This window comes from Styela clava, chromosome 5 (assembly GCF_964204865.1).
Source record: "Styela clava chromosome 5, kaStyClav1.hap1.2, whole genome shotgun sequence".
NCBI lineage: Eukaryota > Metazoa > Chordata > Ascidiacea > Stolidobranchia > Styelidae > Styela > Styela clava.
In genome coordinates, this window is record NC_135254.1 from 3,853,150 (window position 1) to 3,871,700 (window position 18,551).

The 18,551-nt window shown below is 32.8% G+C and overlaps 2 protein-coding genes across 2 annotated transcripts in view; one reads left to right on the forward strand and one right to left on the reverse strand.

Annotated features, from left to right (window-relative positions):
• LOC120344629 (uncharacterized) overlaps positions 1 to 15,967 on the forward strand; it is an 89,112-nt gene extending 73,145 nt beyond the window's left edge. Inside the window, exons 6-10 of the mRNA XM_078112615.1 lie at positions 9,568 to 9,669; positions 11,557 to 11,723; positions 13,609 to 13,796; positions 14,974 to 15,039; positions 15,910 to 15,967. Coding sequence (XP_077968741.1) covers positions 9,568 to 9,669; positions 11,557 to 11,723; positions 13,609 to 13,796; positions 14,974 to 15,039; positions 15,910 to 15,967 — 581 coding nt within the window. The remainder of the gene's footprint in view (positions 1 to 9,567; positions 9,670 to 11,556; positions 11,724 to 13,608; positions 13,797 to 14,973; positions 15,040 to 15,909) is intronic.
• The window catches only part of LOC120329781 (FGFR1 oncogene partner 2 homolog), a 443,159-nt gene that overhangs the window by 408,907 nt on the left and 15,701 nt on the right, over positions 1 to 18,551 (reverse strand). The gene's annotated exons all lie outside the window — the stretch shown is intronic.

The following is an 18,551-nucleotide window of genomic DNA, read 5'->3' on the forward strand; positions in this document are numbered from 1 at the left end:
TTTCGCCTCCCTCTCCCCTAAAAAACATAAAACAAAACAATGAATACACAGAAGTTTTGAAAAATCGGGAAGTTCAACCATCAAGTCCATGAATGTGAAAGAAATATTCGATTAACTAATCTCATACTCGACATGGACTGGTAACCAGACAAGACACCGTGGTCCTCGCCTCCGGGAAAGAAGCCTATGTAAATTCAGTATACTATCTTTTATCACTGACAGAACATAATGTTCCTGGTAAGGTAAAATTGTTAGGTCCTTTTTCAATTATATTTGAGAGTTTTCCAAGTGTTGTAAACTCTTTATGGTATTGTGACTTACTTATCACTAGCGCGATTCCATCGTATGACGTACCAGGCAGGAGAAGGAAAATGCTTTCAGTGATGTCTTCTTGATTGTTATATTTGAACGGGGACTTCCCCGCGCACAACAGCGCCACCCATCAGATATATAGTTAGTTGAGAATTTCTATTGGGAACATTTTCCAAACCACGTACACCCATTATATCCAGAACATTTATCTTATTATTTGACATTGTTCTTATAATAATTTATCTCTGAAACGAATTTTATATCTTTTTTTAATAGTGTGTATATGATTTTATCTGACGACCTTAATTAGGGGGCGATAGATACCAGGTATCAAGACCATGGACCATCATTAATTTATCAAAAGCATTTTAACCCTGAATTTAGTCAGTGAAAGCAAATTTAAAGTTAAATGTTACCAGCAAGTCATCCTAAATCTTCTAGTCAGTAGTTACTAACTGAACATATTGCATTCTTTATTTTAAAAATATATTTAAGAACTATTTTGGGCATGAAGGCAGAAAATAGGACCAATTAAAAAGATTTAACAATAAACCAGATAAATTCATTTTAATTTCCTTATGCAAGACAATTTAGGATGAAAAACGTGTGAAAACAATTATGAAGTATAAAAAATCTCAACTAATGTTCATGAAGCATTGTATTTCCATGAAGTATTACAACAATAGAACAGAACTTTAGTTTATTTTTCGAAAATAGTAAGACAGTTGCAATATCGGAGTATATGCACCCAATTAATTGTCTAAGATGTCAGTATGCTACTAGGTAAATGTTTCAGATGAATAGGCATATTTTACTTTATAAAAAAAAAGATATAAGTTACTGGAGTGTAAGTGACTTATTGGTTTATAGGGACGGAATGTAATTTTCAGGGTAACTGGGCATCAATTTGTTATGTTACATTCTGAGAGGTGATGGCCATGGTTTGATCTCTAGACAGACAAAATTTTCACTGTGACCTATAATTTGCCAATTTTATCCTGCTGTAGTAAATCAAACAATATTAGGTTTCTGTCTATTGATAAGCAGCTAAGATCTATTACATTTAACTAATAACAATTTAATTTTCAATCTTTTATTTCCTACCAAAATCGACATCATCACCTTTAGAATTTTAATAATGGCTTGATGTCTTTTTTTTGATTGTGTAAGTATTGATTTGTTGCTTCTGAAAGGTTTCAGGTTTCATCCTTCTAATATTTTGAGCTCAGTTCATAACAGGCCAATGCCTTACTCTGTTTTGATAGATATGGCTTTGTTAGGTGTCATGTTAGTACATCAGGTAATCTAGTATATAATTTGCGAGTTTATGATATTGGCCACAAGACTCATCAGGATTATCACAAATATCTCCAACATGCAATTTTAATTATTTCACTCAACATCTTGATCATAATAATTGTTCTACAAGTCCCATCATCAAAATCTAAATTTTAGGTTTTCTTTATCATTATAGAATTCTTCCGAACTGTCATGCAATGACAATGGTTTGCTATTTGGTTCTGGTCCAGTTAAAATAATTATCTGCCACAAATTGATATATTTAATCTTGATGTAGCAAATTATACAAAATTAAATTTTTGTCCTAGAATAAGCACAAGGCCTATAAAAGTATGTGGCCCACTGTAGTTGCATAAGGCACGATTCATCATTTTTATCTTTTCATACAAACCCTTATGATATTTATTTATTTTTTCCTTCATCCACCACTTATAATTGACTCAATACGATCTCAAATTCTATTTTGTCCTCATTATTCATGTGTCTGCTCTGTATTTAAGTAATTGTAAATGTTTCCAGTTAGCAGTAGTAATTTTATAATTACTTCCATGTTTTTTCTCTGTTCATTTTATCAATGGTTGCTATCATGCATTCTAAAATTTACTAATAGTTCCAGTCATAAACTTGCTGCTATATATGTGTATATGGAAGATAATGCCTCAATTCCATTTATCATTCAGTTCTTTCTTTTTACAATTTCATTTTTGTTGTTTTTAATCAGTCCCATTCATCTAAGAACAATTACTCCAAATACAGATTTGTTTGTGAGTATTTTATACTTATTCGATAATACATCTTATGTTAAATTTTTCTTTGGGCAGTTTTATTTACTGTACTTAGCTAGTTGAAGTTTCATGATTCATTTTGAGCACTGCAATTTTGTATCACAACCTACTGTTCTGTTCAAGTGATTCCTTACTGATATTCTACTTACTGAGATGCTGTAGAAGTAAGTAGGCTAGTGTCGTAGAGTAGTTTTTGGTAGTCTGCAAATTATATTTAATGAAATATCATTTAACTTTAATAAATGGGATAGAATAGGACGCAGATTCATCATTCAATCCTCACTTTGGACAGCTTTATATACATAAATAATTCGTTGAATTTCTAGATTCATTTTGAACACTGCAATTTTTGTTTTACAAAATATACAGTTTTGTTCTAGAGGCCCTTACTAAGTTACCTACATTGAAATAGATGTGTATCCCAGTTTGGGAACCACTACACTAGACTAACCACAAATCTCACAAAGATCTAGACAGTTTTAGATACATTGGTTAGACTCTTGAAGTTTTTGTATTCATTTTGAGCACTGCAATTATCCTTCACCAAATAAAGTAGGCTGGTGTGGCAGAGTAGGTTTAGGTAGTCACCAAATTACAAAAGATCATATTAATTTATTACATGAATCTACTATGGAATTGGCCATGTCTGCGTACTTTACTATAATATTATATCATGATATAGATTTGAAGTGAAATCTTTGTTGCTCTGTGATTTGCAAACTAATTTTTTGTTGAGTATAATATAGTTTTAAATTTCCATTTAAAAGATTTGGTCAATGAATATAGGATATATTTTATTAATTTGACACCGTATGTATTATTTATATAGATTGAAAATAGGTTACTCTCTTAGGTTAATTTTCAATTCAGGTGATGCCAATCCTATTCAGATTCATTCTATAATTATCAAATGCAAAATTACCGAATCATTCAACTTTTATTTCGAAATGCATGGTGTGAAAATATTTCTAAATCCGTCATATTTTTATAAGAAAATGTGTTCAAAGCAAGGCCAGACATACTCTTATTGACAATATGGGTGACCACCAAAATACCAAATTAACTGAGAATATAACAAAATATAGCAAGGAATTTCACTTCAGCAAATATCGATTGGCAAAAACTTGAAGCTTTCTAAATCAATATGATCGGGAAAACAGCGGTTAGGCAGTGAATTCACAGGGATCATTTACTAAAAATATATCATAAAATGTGACATATATATATATATTGTTTTTTCTCAAAGTCTTGTGATATTACTAAAATCATTTAGGATTATTAATAATTATTAATGAACTAATCATCACAAATCATGATAAATCAAAAATAATTTTATCACATACATAAATACAACTTTTGGATATTTTCTTGAAAATTAAAGTTTAGATCGGAATTCATCCATTTCATAACCTAACTTTGCATCTAACAAAAACTACATTTTGTTTAAAGTAAAATCTATTACGAAATACAAAACAAACAGTGATGCGTGTATCACGAGAAAATAGCAAACAAGAATTTATACTAAGTGGCCTTATGCAAAGAGTGGTTTGTTTGCATTGCTGATTATGGCAACCAGCTATGTTATATCAGGGACAAAGTACAGAAAGAAACTTATTATAAAAAACAAACCTCTTAATGAACTGTTCAAAATTTTGACAAAATTTATGGCAATTTCAATATAAAAAAAATTAAATTTTTAGTTGCGATCAATATCATTCAAACCCAAAATTTTTATATTGTTACCTTTGAATCAGATTCCCAAAAGTTCAATTACCCCCTTTTAATAAAACTACAGTATTCATATACTTTCATTTTTTCTTTGGCTAAAAATGGTGAGAAGACTAACAGCTTCTAACTTTGAAGTGCTCAGCATTCGTATGTTCCTACAAAATATGAGACGATATGACTAGGCTCACTGACTAGATACGGGCATTGCATGTCCAACTTTTTCCACAGACTAGTCAAAAGTACGGGGATTATAAAAACATCTGGATTACCCTATAAAAAGTATGAGTATAATCTATTGTGGTGTCATTATATTTAAAGTTTGTATTTTTAGTTCAAATGTTTATGTACTTGTACTATTGTACAAGCACTTGTATCATGATGAAGTCGCATTATAATTTTAATATTTTTCTTTAGTAAGATTTGTAAAAAATATAAAGTATATTATGCAGCAATCAATTTGCAATAAATTCCCTCAAGTGAGGGGACCCATATCTATACGCCGTGCTTCTAGCCTACTTGTGTCATGCTAGTAGAGTAAGAGTTGTAAGCATATAAACTTCTAACTATATATTTAGTTTTGAGTTTTTCTTTTTAATTTATTAGATTATGATATCTTTGACAGTGGCATAACTGGCATTGATGATTGTCATTTCATTATGTGTAGTAGTTTCAGTCATTTTTATTTTTCAATTTTTTAGGAGGACATTTTTATGTTTACTGTTATAATTTACAAAAAAGTAACTTATATTTGAATGAGTACTATGTTTTTGCTATTTTTATTTTCCCATATAGAATGGATTTAAAGATTTAGGATCCATTACAGAATGCTACAATAGTCCATAAATTTGGGGTATACATTCACTGAATGGAATAGGCAGCAGGTATTTCAATGCTATACAAAATTCCCCAATGGGCTGTGGCAACAAGACTTTTGACAAGTAAGCACCAGGTGATTCCAGTTTGCTAGTTCTGCAACGTGCATGTGTTTCCTTTGTGAAACAGTCATGTTCAAATAGTTTCAGAATGCTTTAGTATATAGGTTGCTGTATTCTGAGATAATGTATAGGTTCAAAATACTCATCATTTAATGATTAACCAAGTATGTGTTCTATTATAAAATCCTTACATTCATAAACTCTGCTTTGCTGTAAAATGTAGCTAATTTATAGTTAGTATATTTTACCTAAATCCTTCCATTCCTAAATTGTTTCTAGGGGACAAGCTTTGTTATGATATATACAATTATTGTGTGGTGATATAATTCTTGCACTGATTGGAATTGGCAAATTTGTGTGATTGTTTCAGCCATGTGGATCTTGCTATATTATTTTACATTCGTTAAGCAGTATTGAAGGGTTTTCATAATATTATGGATGTGTTGTCACTATCAAAATGTTAAGATTTTCTATTTGACTTCGAGCTCTGCCTTATTGTTGGCATATATTCACACTAGCGAAAAGAGACTTATGGAACTAGTTTTTAGTTCCATAAAATAAATAGCATAAATGGTAAACAAGTTATGCTTTATGTAACCATCTGAACTAGCAAAGTCAAAACTAACTTCTAATAGATAAACACCTTTTTTATTCAAGCCATGCTTGATAAAACCTAAACTATTATTATCAGATCTTAGTTTAATGCTTATATTATAAATAAGAGTTTGTTAAAGTATGAAGATGAATTCACAAATAATGAACCATGCTAGAGCAAAACAGTCAAATCGTCTCATGACATTATATGACAGGTTCAAAGAGAAAGGGTTTCTTTGCGATTTCAACATCAACGTTGGTGAAAAATCATTCCGAGTGCATCGTACTGTCTTGGCAGCCTCTTCAGAATACTTTGAAGCCATGTTTTCAAGCAACTTGAAAGAAGTTCATGATGGTCACGTTAATATGAAAGATGTCGATCAGGATGGGATTGCACAATGCGTAGAGTTCATGTATAAAGGAAAGGCAGATTTGAAGATAGAAAACATTCAGCATATCCTGCATGCTTCCAATCTTTTACAAATGGAGGAATTAACGAATCTTTGTTTTCAATTCTTGGAAATTAACATTTCTCCAATAAATTGTCTCTCTGTAATCAACTTGGCCCAAATGTATGATCGTCGTGATATAAAACAACAAGCCGTACAGGTCGTGATTGATAATTTCGAATCTGTTATTTCTTCCGAGATGTTTCCATTCATCACCAAATCAGATCTCTTGCTTTACATAAGTGACCAGACTTACCAAACATTATGGAAAGCTGTGGTAACATGGGCAAAAGGAAAAGATAAAATAGATGTTTCTGAACTCTTTAAGATTGAGCAATTTCCCTTCAAATTTCTTCTGGAAACTGTCCTCAAAGAACCCATTGTTAAGAACAATAAAACAGCTGAGAAATCCGTAATCACTGCATTGTTTTCTGACGTCAAAAAACTTGAGACAAACCTTGATATTGACAACTGCTTTATTTTGAAGAATCTCTCTGAAACCAATCAAACTCCTAAACAAACGACAGTAAAAGATTCCATTATTCTATTCTTGGAGACAAATTTTGAACAAATTAGCAAGAAAAAGGAATTTCTTGATATCAGCAAGGATGACATACTGAGACTTTTCAAATCTTCAGAAACAAAGTATTCTTCTGGGGCTATTAAATATGTGGGGATGATGAAATGGGTGAAACATGATGTCAAAAACAGAAGAAAAATCTTCCAAGATCTATTTAGCTTGCTGAAACTTGCAGATTTATCTCTCGAATTCCTAAAAGAGACAGTTCGAATTGAACCCTTAGTGAAAAAATCAGATAAATGCAATGATTTGCTTATCGATGAAATATTTTCACGAGCATCTTTAAAAGCTGAAGAAAAGCCGAAGGCAGAGCAACCTTTGGCTCTACCAGTTTCAAAGGATGATGAGGAAGGATCTTCTGTCATTGGAGGGGCATCTGGTTATGGCACTGCCAGTTCCAGACCAGCTAATGGTAATAAAAATAAAGATTTATCATAAAGGTTTATTATACTATAAATACTGAAAAACAAAGATGATGTACTTTCCCTGTCATTTTTTATGAAACAGCGGTCTTACAATGTGAATCCGGAATATCTTTCATAAAACTCTCATTTGGCTAACAATTGGCCCAGAGTATACGCAACAGTGGCTAATTAATCGAAAAATATGGAAATATTGAAAACTTTTTGTATTGAAGTGCATTAGGAGGCACATTTGAAGTTACCCATGTCAGTAGTGTTTTTTTACTTCATACCCTCAGACATTTGACACATTAAATATTTTCATAAAACATTAATTTACAAACAAGGCCATATACTTGCAGCCACAGATATATTTTGTTATTTAGAACGGCACTTTATTTTAAAGACCAGATTTTCCCTTGTAAGGCATTGCCTACCCAATCTTTTACACACTTTGACATGACACAGGGTTTGAACCTGTGATGTGTAATCTGTCATGTCATCCTACAGTTAAATCTAGCTCTTTAACCATTAGACCATTGGTTGGAAACTTTTTGAGCCGCGCCCCCAAATCTTACAAACTTTGTGCTCCCCTTTTGCTTTGAAAAAAGTCAAATGCCTTTGTAATTGGCAGGTTACTTTGTTTAATGTTGGCGCTGTAAGCGAGTTGGTCTCATAACTTAATTGCTCAAATTTTTAAAGGCATAAAAACGCATTGGGGTATAACCTCACCGTTCACTGTCGTATGAATAAAGCCATACTTGAGATAATCGTTATCATACATTCTTCTTTTCTGGTCATTTTGCAATACTTCGTAAATACAAGCTGAATTTCATTTAAAACTGAACGCAATAAATATATGTTTTATGCGCTTTAATGTATTTTCTCAAACTGACTCACATCAGCAAAACTATTATTTTTATTCGAAACATTAAATTCAAAACAATAAACTGTGTGCCGCTTACAGGTGTTAAATAGCTTATTTTAGGTGAGTCTATCGCAGCGTTTGTTGTATCATTTTTTTATTACTGCATGTTATTTGATTTACTTACTTACAACTAATTTTTGGAACTCGACTAAAAACTGCCAAATAACCACACTGATTGCATTGCGACTTAATGCTGATTTCAAATGGGCTTGTGACCTGTCGCGTCCTCCTGAGAGCTTCTTGCACCCTCCAGTTTAAGAACCACTGCACCAGACCATGGCATTGCCCAAAACTCAAATAACAGGACAATAGCCTAATTACATCTAGGTACCATAATTTTCATTCTTTTAATACAAAATTTTTTTTATATATCATGTTACCTTTTAAATATCATTGAACCCTCAATCACAAGCATTTTTGCTTAAATAAGAGCAAACTTTTTTTTTGCTACAGGTTTTGGTTTTATTTATCCAGGTACAGATTCTATCGTTTTTAATATCGAAATATCGAATATTTCTTTTATCAAATATTTGGATAATGGGTTGAACACAGTATATTCACCATAGTAGAAAATTTTGAACTCAGTCAGAAACAAAGTTTATTGCAAGACTTTTATATAAAATTATTATTTAGTAAAGTCTAGATTTCAAATTTTCCCCAAAGCCTAGCTTAAATCATATCTGACATATTGTGATAATACCCAAGATGTTTGCTTTATATAACATTCAGAAACACTTTTGCTTTGTTTATTCAATTAATTTTGCTCTGTGGTTTTTATTATTCTGTCTAAATGAAACCAATACTTTTAGGTTCTGTAGTACGAAGCGCTCAAGAGAAGGAAGTTGTAAAAGTCAAAGAAGAGTTTGAAGAAAGAATGAAGCAGATGGAATTAAAAAATGAACAAGAAAAGAGGGATGCGGAGAGAGAGCACGAAATAGAAATGAAGCGAGTGCAAGAAGAAAAGAGGAAAATGAAAATTGAGATTGAAAAGCTCAAAACTGAAAAGAAAGGTTTTTTAGATTTCTAAATTGTTATTAGTAATTGCGGGCTTATGCAGAAGAGACTGCTAATTGGCTTGGTGGTGTGGCTAAGCATTAGGAATACGCTCACCTTCACATCTCTGATTACCATGCATGGGTTCGCAGTATCGAATTCCTTGCGAGTTAAATATGTGCAATAAGATTGCTGGACTCCTTGTAGGGTGGTTCACGTAACCGCTGTTTGGGTATATCATCAAGTCCATGCATCTGAAAATAAATAGCTGGCTGAAAACTAATCCCATACCCAACATGGACTGTTAACCGGACGAGCGGCCATGGTTTGTCATACGATTAGGCCGTCTCATTCACTTTCCTCTCCTGCAGGTTGAATATATAAATCTTATTCTACCATACCATACTAGACGTATTATTCTTGTTACTGATTTACATCGAAACCATGAAACTGCGGTTTGTCTAGTATCCCAATTCCCAGCTTGGGGTCTTTAGTTGAACATTTACTGTCATGAGTGTTTTGAAAAAGTTAGTCAATATCAATAATTTTCACTCTTTTTTTAGATTTTGCTCAGCCTTCCAATATCTCTGCAACAAACCAGCTTGCTGTTTCCACTAGTGCAAACAAGTCCATTTCTCAAAAGACTGCTAAAGTCAAGTGTCAAGGTAAATTTTGTTGAGACATTTCTCCTGTTAATAATTATTTTCAAATTGGTCAAATATAAATCCATTTATTTTATTACAGCATCCTTTGAGGCCCATATCAAAAACACAAAAGAGTGAAAATACAACTAGACACAGTAAATGTAAATCTGAATATGAATTTGTGTATTATCATACCTTGGCTTTTAAACTTCTATATCACAGGCATTTCCTATGACTTTATAAATAACAAACAGTATTTCTGCTATACGTTTTGATTTTATCAATCCAAGTGCAGAATCTCAGTCTTCAAGTTAAAAATCAAGGCTCCAAATCGGGGTGGGCAATTACTTTCCTGGGCCGGAGTGGGCCAGTTCTAGATAATAGACTTGCTTACTGGGCCGGAGACTCAATATGAGACTATAAATAAAAACAGTTTATTGCATTTCGATAATAAAAAAGTGAATCCGCAACCACAATTTTTGGATTGAAAGTGGCAATGTAAAATATTAAAAAATAAAACAGAGGGAAACACCATAGGTTTTGTTTTAGGAGGCACGCAACAGATTAAAAATGCTGTTAAGACTGTGTAAATCGCAAAATTTACGGCACACGTTATGTTGGGTTGCCTTTGAAAATTTTATCGTTTATCAGAAAATATGAATTTCCCAGAAACATGAACTCCCTGGAATTTTTCCAACGATGATATTTTAAAAATAATCATAAGTGCCAAATGAATAGTGAAAAATTCCAAGGTCGCAAAAATCTGAATCCAAGTTATTTATAATCCGTTCAATAGTGTATCGCGTATTCCATGTCCGTAGATTACCGTAGTATTTTAGAGTAGTATTGCTTTTATTTTACCTTAGTCGACACAATGAACATAATCAAAATAATATGGCAAGGCATATTAAATGCCCGTATCAGCCACAGATTGAATATTTTGCACATCAGAAAAATCATAATCCACTGAAAAAGTCTATTTTAAAGAGTGTCGCAATCGCAGCACTTGTTTTAGAGTCGTTGCATGGGAATTTTTGATCCCGATTTTTTGGAACCCCCCCTTTTTAAAAGTCCTGGATACGCCCACGTAGGAGCTGCTGTGCTGATTTGTGCCAGAGGAAACACTTCTGCGGGTCAGATCTGGCCTACGGGCTGTAATTTGCCCATCATTGCTCTAAATCAAGTGCAGTTGCACTGTTTTTTTAATGCACTCCACATTTAGGCTTCCAATATTATAGGTATATTAACCAGCCAAATACTCATGTTTATCGATGACAGTGCATTTTATAATATTTTGTCTGATGCATAGGCCGTCTAACCTGTAAACGGGCAGTTTCACTAGACTGCGAGATAACCGTCGCTATCATATTATAGACGCAAAACCCATTTGTAAATTCCCAATGCCAAAAATACGAAAATGGCACGACAGTTACGTTGGATCTGGCTTGACCAAAGCAAATTGAGATGAGAGAAAATGTGCTATGTTTATAGCATGAGCATAGAACGATGCCTATGGGCCTGTTTTACAGTAAGCCATGGTACAAACTGCTAAATTCAACATGGTTTGTCAAATCTTAGATGTTTTGTACATCCTCTACCATACCTCAGCGACCTCGCCGATCCCATGACCTGTTTGCGACCCTACCTACTTATCATTCCGACCCAATTTGGGGTCGCGACCCCTGGTTTGGGAAACCCTGCACTAGACCATGGTATTGTCCAAAACTCAAATAACTACACAATAGCTTAATTACATCTAGGAACCATAATTTTCATTCTTTTAAATTATAATTCGAATTTTCACATATCATGGTACATTTTAAATATCATTGAACCCTCAATCACAAGCATTTTTGCTTAAATAAGAACAAACATTATTTTTGTTAAGTTTTGGTTTTATTTATCCAGGTGCAGAATCTCAGTCTTCAAGTCAAACTACTTCTGATCTAAGAATCATCAACCAACAACCGTCTGGGGGGGAGTGGTCATGGAAGTTGTTGCCTGAATCACTGCCAGGGTATGAAGGAGAGTGGACTCATGTCATCCCCTACTCATTTCCTGCTGGAAGTCTGAAGGTGAGTTAAGAAACAAATTTAATTGTTGGTTGGAAAATAAATTACAGATTTACTGGAATCAAGATTCTTAATCAATAAGGTTTTTGTTTTTAATATCAATCCCCATTGCACATTAGTAAATTTGAACATCGATCAATTAAAATATATTTCCTGAAACAAATACCAGTGCAATAAATGGAAAATTACAATTTGTTGAAAGTAATATTTCGGGATGCCCATAACCTGATAGTTTGCCTAGAATTCTTTGGTACAATTATTGTTATTGTGAATTTCTTGAATTTCATTTCTTGATTCAGTAAGGGGTCACAAATGTATATCTTATTGTCAATTAGAAAGCAAAATCATTATATATGTCAAAATTTACTAAATACAACATGATGTAAACAAAAACGTGGATGGAAAATAGAAAATTTTCTGTCATACCCTTTGATTTCATAAATGCTCCAAATATGGGGATTTTGATATAATGGCAAAGACATCCCTTATAATAGTACTGTCATGTTACTTTTTTATGCAATGCTTATTCATGCCTTTTGCTCGGAACAAGGCCCTATACAAGCAGCCACAAATATTTAGTAGGGTGGTTCACGTAACCACTGGTCTGTTACAGCCTCCTCCACCATCAAGTCCATGATTCCGAAAACGAATAACTGGCTAAACAATCTCTTACGTGTCATAGACTGGTAACTGGATGAGAGGCTGTGGTTCGCCACTTGATTAAGTCGTCTTATCAGCTTTTCTCTCCCCAGGATAAATATGTTAATTCTGTCATATCTTATATTTAATGAAATTTAAGCTATCAGACACTGATATCTAATGATATTCAAGGAGATATATTATTATTTCGATTTTTCTGATTCTGCATTTCCTATCTAATTTATTTCATCCTGGGTGAGGTGGTTGGCATGGATTTGAACCGAAATGTTTAATATTTGATGTCAGCTTAGTTCAGTTCAACACTTCAAGCATTAGGCTAATTGTTCCAAAACTTTTTGTTTGTGCGGCGCTAAATTATTAGGAAAAAAACTAGCAGCGTGCTTATGTAGAAAATTTGAATAAAATTGTAAATGTGTACTTTATGTTTGTAAACATATACGCCTAATGTCAACTTTTTTCTGCCTTATTTTATTTTGAAACTCTAAACAAACTCAACAATAAACAGATAAATAAACTGCAGCTTGGGAAATTGCAGCAAGCAGTGTCCATCTCTATTGTTACGTAACACTAGTACACCGCGGTACACCCTTTGGTAACCACTGCGTTAGGCCATTGCACAGTCCAGAAGCTTGAAAGAAGTATTGCTAAATGTTTGCATTCACTCACATGAGTTATTCCTTCTCATTGAAATATACAGAATCAGGCAGTATTTGGTATAATGCTTATATGGGTTTACTCTGGTTCACGCTTTGTCCATCTATGATTAATTTAAACTGGTATGCTGATTGAATTCAGTTCTAATGGAAAGCAAAGCTTTGAAAGGTTTTTATTGAGAAAAAGTTCGAATATAGAAGCCATTTGTGCAGTAAAATCATAACATAGCCATATATAGATCATGCTTGTTGAAACTCGGGTAATATTAAACTCGTGGTTTGTTTAAATTTAATTTGTTCATAGAATTTAGTTCTGCTATGTTTAATTTAGAATTCGATTCAATGGTGCAGTAAAATCACGACAAGCTAAATATTTAGCGGGCTTCCTTATAATTTCTGATTTTAATGTTTAATTAAGTTGTTGGGTTGTCAAGTTGAATTAATCTATTAGAAACACCAAGTATTTTGTTAGAAAATTTTTAAATTCTGCTAAACCTTCATAGATATTCTGATATTTATATCAGTTTAACAAACCCCCAGGTATGAGAGATGATTAGTTATGTTTGTTTCTTCAGGGGGTTTCATATAAGGCTCAAGAATTCACTGAATATTTGCCCTTGGATTTGGAATGTCTCAACTTACTCTATCAAGCATTCAATGCAGGATTGATTTTCAAGATTCAGGAAGTTGGTGACAGAAGAGGAAAAATTGTTTGGAACGATGAGTTTCCTCATAAGACTAATAAAACTGGAGGACCCAAGAAGTAAGTACTTTGTGTGTTTCATGCTTGATGGGTATTTACCTCATGAAATGTTAGGAAATAGGAAGGAATAAAACTAATTTAAAAATTTTGTTATCCCTTCGTATAGCACTACAACACGAAGTTCTTTTGGGAGTCTAATTTCATCAGCTAAATAAAATTATAGGGAATAAATAAGGATATCGAAATTTATTTTTCGCGATTTGCAAAGCATAAAAGGCATATTGGATAAAATAGCTTTCTAAAAATTATTTAGATTCATTCCATCATTTTTGTCTGGGTTTATTCAGAAGAAAACTAAACTCTTTTTATATATGAAAATGATTTATTAAATTTACAGGGATTTAACGTTTTATAACTACCAGAGACTTATCAAACCAATGGTTTTTATATAATTCATTCTGAGCAAGTCCAAACCAAGGGTTTTCTTATAATTCACTCTGACCAACTATGTTAATAAAACTGCCTGGTCATCGTGTACAAAAGATTATCTGCTATGACTTTATGAGCCCGCATGATTTTCATTTTATCTGAAATTTGAAGGACCCGTGACGGGAGCAGGGAGCGAAGTTAATTTTGACATTTTTTTGGTATCGAGTTCAAAACTAGAGTCGTATTTTCTTAATTTTTTTTTTAATTTTAGACTTTTTAATTTTGAAGCAAAAGTCGAAATTTCTGACAAACATTAAGTTTTCTCAAATTTTCAACAGAAACTAAAATGGCTGCTTATGGTAAAGTTGAATGTTTGTCAACCCATAGTGTGTAGCCATATCATGACTTTTTCTTGATTGCTCAGACGAAGTCTCGGTACTCCTAAAGTATGTGAACCAAGATGGCGGACACAGGAACGTAGTATGTGTACCAGGTTAGGGTTAAGCTATGATTTCAGATACAAATACTATGGGAGTCACTTGGCTAGTCCCCGAACTCGAAATAGAACTAAAATAAGGAAAATTGGAATAAAATTATGGGCTTACCCAAACTTGGTACACATATTACGTTCCGGTTCCGGTTCACATGCTTCAGGAGCGTCAAAATTTTTTTTATTCCTAGAACCCAATTCTGTTTTTCAATACTCTCCGGGCAGGATCTGTTATGGTTAAACAGAAAACTTGACAAATTTCTACTATTTTTCTAGGAACATGCTCAAACAGAGTTCATAAATTCTTTTTTGTTTCAGCAATGGATATCCAGATCCAAACCATACAATGAAACTGAAAGAAGCATTGAGGGTGAAAGGATTCAAGTATGATAGACGGGTGAGATAGTTTTATTCATTTAACACTCTGGCAAAAGGATTCAAGTATGATGAATCAATACCGGTGAGATAATTTCATCAATTTGATACTCTGACAAAATATTGCTGTGACCACTTTCCCCAATATGCATCCTTATGAATAGTCTTAAATTCTTGAAATAACAAGTTAGATAATCATCATTTGAAACTGAATTGAGTAATGAACTTGCATTGGTATCGAAGGTAAATAAAGGGTTGCTTGTTTACATGAAATTTTCTCCGATTCTAATAATTCTATTTGAAAAGCCCAGCCCTAAATACATCATAGAGTGCTCTACTGTCACATATGATGTCACAATACCATGGTTTTGAAGCTTTTAGAATGCAAATTCAAAAGCGCAATCTTCAATGAGACACTCTATCTGCTGGGCAGTTTTTATTGACAATATAGGTTCAAGGTCCCACTTTTACATCCACCCAGTTCTTTGACAATTCACTATTAAAGTGATGACAAAACAGTGTGTAGGATATGGTGATATTAATAATATAGGAATAAATGGTTTTTTATTCCACGTTTTCATGTTTTTACCTCCAGACAAGGCCTTGTGCAAGCATCCAATGATATGTAAATGACTAATATTTTTCATAGATACTGTAATTTTACCAGTGAAAAAAATTAGCTCTGTAGCTTGTAGGAAATATCAAGCTTGGATAGATAAATAAATATAACAAAAACATGACTTCAACAGATTATGTCTGAATAAGCTGCCGTATTATAGTCAGTGTATAGATTAATAAATTCTAGTTTTATCTTATCGCCTCTTATCAAAATTATATTTTCACTTTTCCTTGCAGTAAAAATTTTCTTCCACTTCTCAGATTCCCTTCGCATGGTTCCAAAGTTGACGAGATTCAGAAAGATTTCCTACAACACTGATTGTACTGTTCCCTGCATAGGATACTGAAATTGCTTCATTAAATCTACATCAAATGCCAAAACAATATTATCATTGCAGCCATTGTGCAAATTATGTTCTTGATCAAATATTACAAATAAAGAACCAATGAAACTAAATATCATAACAACATTTTATATTCAGAATTGTATTTTGTGCCATTTGTGTAAGGCAAATTGACAAATAAGTAAAATGCCCTAGGCGGCTGGAGCTTAAGACTTAACTGCGCTGGCATCGTTGATTACACATTGCAGGTTTAAATTCCACCCCCTCACCTCTCCCATGGTCTATTAGATTGAGTAGGCAAAAAGAAAAGATTTTGAAACTTTCAAATAAATAGTTGCTCCTCACATATTGTTAGATATCAGTGACTGCTATCATATAATTTAATATTTTTGAGGCATTTTTTTATAATTCTCTAAATATTCCTGTTTTTTCCACAGTCTACAACACTCCGGGTGAGGTAGCGGGCATATGATTGAACTTGGGTTATTTAATCAGACATCCCAACATAGTCGAGTCCAAACACAACGCTAATAGGATGATTGTATTGCCAATATATTTAATTTGGTGGAATCAATCAGCAAAACGCTATGTATTCGCATTAATTCTTTATTAATTATAATATGTTAAATAAACTGGCATTTTTAAGTTAGTCAAGATATCTGAAAAGAGTTTTGACAATTTGTGACAGGTTATACCCGAATGCCCATTGGTTCGTACTTTAACAAAAATTAATTAATCAAGTATGGTTTGATTTAAAAAATGTCCAACCCAAACCTGTGTTATTGAGCTCATGAATTACGCTGAATAGATTATCTGTATAAATATTTTTACCCTGGGTGCTAATTGCTATCCACAACTAAATATATTATTAATCTAAGTTTCAATGTTGTTTCTTATGCATTTTAATATATTACTTTTATGATATATTGTATAATTTTTTCGTAGGTTCCTCGCTTCTGCTGTAAATAGATCTATACAATTCTGAGCTTCTAATTGCCAACCACCGCTGTATATATATCAATATCCAATAGTATTTTTATAATCATGCAACCAAGCCAAGTTCTGTATAATATAAGGTACTACCGAAGTATGTGGACCAAGATGGCCGACACCAGAAAGTAGTACCAGGTTAGGGTTAGGCCATAATTTCAGGTACAATTACTACAGGAGTCACTTGGCTAGTCCCCGAACTTGTAATACTAAAAAAAGGAAAATTATGGCCTTAGTAAACAACTATGTTCCAGTGTCCGCCATCTTGGTTTACATACTTCGGGATTACCTAATATAAAGCATCTGACAATATACAAATCAAGAGTTCCAGCAAAATTATTTTTGAAAATTTGTGACTTTGTATTCTCTTGCACTTCAAAATTAATTTGGCTATGTGCTCAAGTGTATTCTATATGTTATATAAAACAAATTTAATAAAAACTAATGTTTTAATATTTTTTACCAATTTATGAAATCAAGCCAATACTGTATTTACAAACTATTAAGAGATCTGACGCAGAAATACCACTGAGTTATTATTCCAGAAAAATTTTTTTTTTCTATGTCCCAACTTTATAAATAATTTGATATGCATTAAAGCAGTGGTTCCCAAACTTTTTAGAGTTGCGACCCACTGTTTATTACCACAGCTTATGGCGACCCACTTAAATTAATAAATTAATAAAACATTGATGGAGGAAACAAATTGACATAACACAGCAATGGCTAATCATCGCAAAACTACCGTGTTTCCCCGAAAATAAGACCTGGCCTTAGAATAAGACCTCATTTGAATTTTAAAAATGAATGTGTATGAGAGGAAAGGTTCATTCGCCTGAGGTAAGGTGAATATCACACCATTATTCAAGATTGTGTGATGTCACAATCACAATTATGATATTTGTCACTCAATTTTTGTATAGGAAATACAAATAAAAACAATGGATGTCGGTTTTTATATAATGTTCATTAAAAAATCTCGTGATTTTCTACAATGTAATTTTATTTTTGATAAATGAACACAAAAGACTAATTCCAAAAAAAAAACATAGTGTTATTCTTCGAAAGAAAATAAATCTAAATCCTGTCTAAATTTTGGGGAAATACGGTAAGAAGTGAGATACAGTGTAAAAAACTGCTATGCATAAGAAAGCCACATGGCCATTCTTTGTGTAGCAAATTTTTGTTCATTTGAGAAGATCGTAAATAGGAAACTTTCACAGATTAGAATTCAAATTGAACATAATTTCTTTTGTTTTTTGAAGATTTACGTATTCGAGTCGCCGCCGATTGGGGTTTTGTTTCTTATCAATTCTAAAAACATCATGTTTTAGAACAAGGGCTTGTTTTAAATCAATTTTTTATTGAAATACCCCCTTCATCGCAGCTAAACTACGCCAAAACGTTGCGTTCTGGCAGCTGCAACGCTGCCGGAATCATAATTTTAAAAATGTAAGTAAAAATTCTTGTTTTGACTTTTATTTCTAATGCGTACATTTATTGTTTTAAAACAATTCTTTTTGAACAAATCCCTATCGCCGATCCTAATAACCAGTATAATAAATCATG